This window comes from Notolepis coatsorum (genome assembly GCF_963971535.1).
Source record: "Notolepis coatsorum genome assembly, chromosome: 1".
Lineage (NCBI taxonomy): Eukaryota > Metazoa > Chordata > Actinopteri > Aulopiformes > Paralepididae > Notolepis > Notolepis coatsorum.
The window spans coordinates 298,176,432-298,183,203 of NC_140165.1; the positions used below are offsets into that span (position 1 = coordinate 298,176,432).

The following is a 6,772-nucleotide window of genomic DNA, read 5'->3' on the forward strand; positions in this document are numbered from 1 at the left end:
TTAGCTTCTGCTAAATCTGGTGCAAACATATTTTCATGTAACAATGATGAATTGTAAAAAAAAATAAAAATAAAAAAAAAATCTTTTATTTTTTTTTATTTTTTTTAAATAGATTCGGGGCTTTTCAGAAAACATTCGGGGCTTGAGCCCCAGTAGCCACCCCCTAGCTCCGCCCCTGAGGTGGACCCGGGCAAATACTGCGGCATGGTCATGCTGGACCTACAAAAGGCCTTCGACACTGTCAATCACACCATTCTGATTGACAAGCTAAAAGCAATTGGTTTTGATAGTCTATCAGTGAGCTGGATACAATCCTACCTGGAGGGGAGAGAACAGATGGTGGAGATGATTTGAAAAAAAAAATATATATATTTTTTTTTGTATGCAGTCAGGCCACTGAACTTAGAAGCAGGCCAGGCCAGTGTTTCTAGTTGCACCAGCGCAATAGTTAGATAACCTAGGTGGGGAACAACCAGGATATCACTGCAACTCACACAAGTTGGAGAACTATCTATCTCTCTCTCTCTTGCTCTCACACACACACAAGGGAGCCGTATGTGATTGGTGGAGGCGGGACCCTTACAAAAAACTGTTAATCATTGACACATGCTAGCCTGTAATAATAATAATAATAATAATAATAATCTACTTTGCATTTGATATATTGCAAATATATGCCATCACACACACTGGCATTTAAAGGGTTAGAATTATAAAATGAATATGTGGTGTTGTGATCAGGGCTGAAGTTGAATAAGATTGTATTTTATATCAATTACAAAAAAACTGAAAATCCATAAAAATCTGTGTTGTTGCTAATCATACATATGCTAGCCTGTTTTTTTTAACAATAATTTGTGATGCCATCACAAACACTGGCATTTAAAGGGTACAAATAAAAGAATTCCTGCACCAGAATGCAGGAAATTAAGTCTTTGTAACAAAAAATGTCCTGACTGGGGCTATATTTTGCACTATATTTCCTGGCCTGAATGATTTCCCCAGTCCGGCCCTGGTTAAAAGCCTCCAATGCTTATTAGTGTATGTGCGTTTGAATGTTTGCATGTTTCAACCATACATTTCCATTTATTAAAAAAAAAATGCTCTCTGACACCGTTATTTGGGGGTCGCGGCCTGAAAAGTTTGGGAACCACTGCACTACACGACCAAGGTACCCATGTACATGTCAAAATACTTCCCAAAGGTCAGTGAATACCACGATCACAACACCAGAGGGAGCTCCACAAATCATGTTAAACCCAGATTCGGCTCAAACAAGGGACTAAACACGTTTCGCAATTATGCCACATCAATGTGGAACGCCCTACCCAAAGCTGTAAAGGAATGTGAATCACTACCCACTTTCAAAAACACGCTCAAAGAACACCTACGGGAGACTGCAATTCGAAACTGGCCCCTACAAATGTCCTAACCCAGTTGTACAGTAAATGACCAAGTATGGCTTTGTCAGTATTCCAATGTATAGTGTACAGTGTCCCCCACCCACCCCCTACCCAAACCCCCCCCCCCCCCCCCCCACCTCCAATGTAAAGTCCACCCACCCCACCTACCCAACCTCCTCCAATGTACAGTTTCTACGTCAAATGTATATACACTCTTTTCTGAACACTTTTTGTATCACAAACAGTACTGTATTTGCAAATCTGGTATGTCATAAATGTATAGATGTAGCAGTACTGTCTATCTGTATGTCGTGTGTGTGTTATGATGAATTGAAAATGGGGAACCCTGATGTAAACAAGACGAAAGTCTTTCTCTGGCCTGCATCCCCTTAACAATTGTATGTATTGAGCTGTACTGTACTGTACCCCTTCTGCAAGCTGTTAATAAAGTTTTCAATCAATCAATCAATCAATCAATCAATCAATCAATCAATAGTCTGACCAGTTTGTTTTGTGATGTTTGTAATCTTGTTTTAGTGCCTTTGAGGTGATTTGGTACCATGAGGTGCAATAGTCGCAGCAGTGAACCATCCCATGAAAGGCGTCTATTACGTGTTCAATGGTGGCAGATAAGGTAAAGGAAGATATATGGATTACAGGGAAAAGTGCTATGTAGACATAACAAGAATTGTACAGCCATTGAAGGCTCAGCAGGTATGGAACGGTGTTCCCGTGAATTAGACAGCCCTCGGCTTGGCTTTATTGATTGAATTGAGTTCGCCCCAAATTACTTTGTTCTCTCTTTGCGTCTTCTCATTTCATAACGCAACTGTGTATGTGATAGATAGTAGTGGTGGTCGTGGAGCAAAATGACAGACAGTGGACAGCTCCCTGGTGCTGAAATTATGTCTATGACGACTTTCGTCGGTAGTAATAGCCAAATAGATATGGTGGGATGACTAGCTAGCTAAGCTAATCATTTGTTATCTCATCATTACGGGAAGCTATTTGACCAATAGTAAGGATCGCTTTTAGAGTGTAAAAAACACACATTTTCACAAGTGAAGTCCTCCCGGTCGGTGTTATTATATAATTCCATGAGTCCTCCCAGTACTAGTAACAACTGTGTATGTCATTCAACATTTAGGTTCGAGTCAACAGAAAACCAATCACAACACGTACTGAAGGAGTCGGAAGGAAAATGTCCAATGAAGAGCCACGAAAGAGTTGACAGACAGAACATAATGGCCAATGGCTGCGCTGAAAAGGCGGGGCCCCGGCGTGCTGCTCTTCACAGCCAACAGACCAGACCGCGCGCGGAGGAACGCGTTTGTGTCCCATTGTGTTTGAGACATAGCGAAGCAGCTGCCGCTGGCCTGATACCGATCATGGTAAGCATGTAATAATGCAGGCGAAACTAAATTCATATTTAACATTATATATGAACCACGCAGTTAATAATCTCGTCGTGATGCGTTTTGCGATATAATTGTAAAAGTGGATTTTTTTGTTGTTGTTGCTGAATACATTTCAAGTGCGAGCAGATGAGTTGGTTGCTAAAAAATGTACCGTTATTCCTGTTATTGTTAACCGCATCCATTATTTACTACTAGTGTTGCTCGCTAACGCTAACTGGGCCGACAAAAAGAGTCGAATGGTTGATTGCGCCCAATGACTAACGTTAACGTTAGCTGGTTAACTAGGTTAGGCTAGTAAAGGTAACTATATTAATGTGTAGCTTTAGGCCGGATCGACAGATGATGCAGGATGACGCTGTTTGAAGCATCTCTCCCTGCAGGCTGGCGCCACTTTCATTGAAGCACATAATAGCATGTAGCTGGTGGTCATGATGATCAATCAATCAGTATCGATAAGGTTAACGGAGTTAACTGACTAGAAGAACACACTGATCTCCATGTAAAGTCCAGCTACTTAATAGGCCAATACGATCTCAAAGAAGCTACATTTAAACGATCGATGTCATCATGGCAATGGATGGATGTTTAGCCAACTTGCTAATATTTAGCCACTGCTAAGTTGGCTAACGCTAGACGTGAAGACACAAAGCAAGAGAGGAGCCATAATGGAGACGGGGATGCTAACCGCGGCAGAGCTACCCCATTGCATCTACTAACGTTGGCCTATTATCAATAGAATGGTAACATTACTACATGAAGTGTAATTTGATGCACATCAACATCGCAGCAGAAGTAACTGAAACGATCAGGGAATACAGGACTAGATAGTAATATTTTAATAAGTAGCATCATGGCTTCTCTACATACAATAGCTCATCTGTCAGATCGGCACCTCCCCCTCCTCCTCCTCCCTCTATAAACGAGACCCGGTCCAAACAATAGATCGAACTGACAAAGCTGAGACGGGACAATTACGTTACGTTATATTTTGTCTTTGTAATTTTATGTAATAAATTTGGCTACTCGTAACTCAAAACCATTTTTCTTCCCGTGAAATAGGCCAAGATGGTGAAGGATCCGCGGAAGCCAAGGGGCAGAATGTCTTCATATGCCTACTTTGTGCAGACGTGCAGAGAGGAACACAAAAAAAAACACCCCGAAGCGAGTGTCAACTTTGCAGAGTTCTCCAAGAAATGCTCTGAACGATGGAAGGTAGGGGGTTGGCCAACTTTTCATCATATGCTAACATTTGTTTTTAATTTAGAAATGTGGGAAATCCCCGTTCTTGTTTTCATGGAACGTGTGCAGTTTGTAGATGGGTGTTTATATAGCTTGCATTCGTTTTTGTATCTTCCAGACGATGTCGCCTAAAGAGAAAGGCAAGTTTGAGGACATGGCGAAACTAGACAAAGTTCGCTATGAGAGGGACATGAAGAGTTACATCCCCCCCAAGGGGACGAAGAAAAAACGATTCAAGGACCCCAACGCCCCCAAAAGACCCCCGTAAGTGGCATCACTCACGTTTCCAAAACGTGCACACGGTAATATTCCAGAAATGTCATGTTAACAGCGGGGGGACAATTTGTTGTGTTATTTGTCCTGCAGGTCTGCATTCTTCATCTTCTGCGCGGACTTCCGTCCCAAGGTGAAGGTCGATACTCCCGGCCTGTCCATTGGTGACACTGCGAAGAAATTGGGTGAGATGTGGAACAGCTCATCCGCTGAAGAGAAGCAGCCGTACGAGAAGAAGGCCGCCAAGCTGAAGGAGAAGTACGACAAGGTAAACGCAAAGCTCGGGTGTTTCTGTGGATCATAGGAGGTCCCGCTGGAGTTCTGTTGCTAGGGAACAGTTTGGATCCAAATGTATTTCCTGTCAACCATAGCTAACACTGCAACAGGAAATAAACATGGGTAATTTTTTTTAATGTTATTGTCACCTTGAAACTGTCTATATCCAGGGAGGAACACTAACCTTTTCACACACTGGCTACAGTTGACATTGTGCATTTATATAAATTCACCTGGACTAATAAGACTGGTATGAGCCAGTGGCCACAGTCGACTGGTGCATTCATAAATTCACCAGCGCTAGGAGCCGAAACCCGGCCAATCTTTCGCCGTCGACTAAAGACACTTCTTCAATCAACATCTGAATTGAAAACAATAAAAATATCCATCTTACTGTCTATTACTAACTATGCACTCAACACTGCAGCACTCAAGTTTCAACACTGATGAACATTGTTACTCAGCCAAAAGAGTTGTACCCTTCCTGCTGACTTGTCGTGCAGAACTTGTAAGCCGCTTTGGATAAAAGCGTCTGCTAAATGTAATAAGACGAGTGAGTCAGTGGCCACAGTCTGCTGGTGCATTTATAAATTCACCTAGAATAATACGACTAGTATGAGGCAATGGCCATAGTGCTGGTGCATTTATAAATTCACCTAGAATAATAAGACTAGTATGAGGCAATGGCCACAGTTGACTGGTGCTTCATAAATTCTCCTAGAATAATAAGACTAGTATGAGTCACTGGTCACAATCTGCTGGTGCTTCATAAATTCTCCTAGAATAATAAGACTAGTATGAGTCACTGGTCACAATCAGCTGGTGCTTCATAAATTCACATAGAATAATAAGAACAGTATGAGTCATTGGCCACTGGCTCATCCATAAATTCACCTAGAATATTAAGACTAATATGAGTTGGTGTCACCATAAAACCGTTCCAAGGATGGCTTCCACTTTACCACAGAGAGACGGATACCGCTGTCTGGTGTCTCGTTGTCTCGCAGCGCTGAGAATCACAGGGCTGTGTCGCATCCTAGTCATAACATTCTAGATTCACCAGACACTTTAATTAGAATTTGAAGAATCTGGTTGTTTAGTGTCTTAGCAGAGTAGATAAACCTACTAGATCCTGCCAGAATCAACCAGCAGGTGTTGACGTTTACACCCACGAGTTTGTATTATTGTCAAGAGGGGAAAAAATCAATGCAAGCACTGAAGTGTATCTTCACTCCACAGGATATCATGGCCTACCGTACAAAGGGCAAAGTGGAACCCGCACCGGCTGCTGCCGCTCCGGTAGACGATGACGACGACGATGATGACGATGACGACGACGATGATGATGATGATGATGATGAGTAGATTGCGTAGGGATGGGGTCTGGATTATTGTTTATGCCATATAACCCTATTATACTCAGTTTACTATCTTGAAACAAAAATCAGACTGAACAAGGACATGTGTATATTTAATGTTTTTAAGATGTACAGTGTTATCCTCCTATTTTGTAAAGTTAACACTACATATCTTAAGTTTGTTTTCTCCCTCTAGTGGTAGTTCTTTATCCCGGCCATATTCCATACATTTAGGAGGATTATAAATCAGTATGGAAGTAATGGTCTTTAGGTGTACAACTCAAAAATCAGATTTCTGAGTTGGTAGTGTATTTTCCTTTTTTCTTTTGTTTTGAATCTTTTTTTCACGTGTTGTTACAATGTCTTTTTTTTTATTGTTCTTTGAATACCACTCTAATATCAAATGCAGCTGTTGACATTCAAGAATGTCTTCAATAAAGGTCTTTTTTTTCTTTTTTAAGAATTTGTGAGTTTTTTTTGTTAAAAGTTCCAACATTTATCACCATAACTCTCTAGGAGTACCATAGCCCATAACTATGATTAGCCTAGGTCACAAGTATGCAACAACTGTTTCTACAATTGGCAAATACACATGTTATATGCAGTTTATTCTTATTAATGTAATGTAACGGTAGAAGCCACAAGTATAATTTTCTATTTAGAAAAGCATTGATGGATATTTAAATTTGGTTCCCCCTGCTTGTTGTGAAGACTCATGTGTGAAGCTATCTTGTCATGTCTACAGAGGTTCATATCCCATCTCATGTTATACTGTCCCCCCAAAAAACTTTACTGAAACCATTCA

General features: G+C 41.1%; 1 protein-coding gene across 1 annotated transcript; it reads left to right on the forward strand.

The window, feature by feature from the left end:
• Positions 1-2,679: 2,679 nt before the first annotated feature.
• Positions 2,680-6,422, forward strand: LOC311244490 (high mobility group-T protein-like). The gene is made up of 5 exons (XM_084334032.1): positions 2,680-2,794; positions 3,881-4,033; positions 4,179-4,324; positions 4,427-4,601; positions 5,849-6,422. Exons 1-5 carry the CDS (start codon positions 2,792-2,794, stop codon positions 5,972-5,974), a joined length of 603 nt encoding a protein of 200 aa, XP_084190158.1. The 5' UTR covers positions 2,680-2,791; the 3' UTR covers positions 5,975-6,422.
• Positions 6,423-6,772: the final 350 nt, after the last annotated feature.

Bases quoted from the DNA above. Each gene is read 5' to 3' on its own strand.
- LOC311244490 (XM_084334032.1), top strand. The intron at 4,034-4,178 runs GTAGGGGGTTGG...TGTATCTTCCAG, and splicing joins AATGCTCTGAACGATGGAAG to ACGATGTCGCCTAAAGAGAA. The intron at 4,602-5,848 runs GTAAACGCAAAG...TTCACTCCACAG, and splicing joins TGAAGGAGAAGTACGACAAG to GATATCATGGCCTACCGTAC.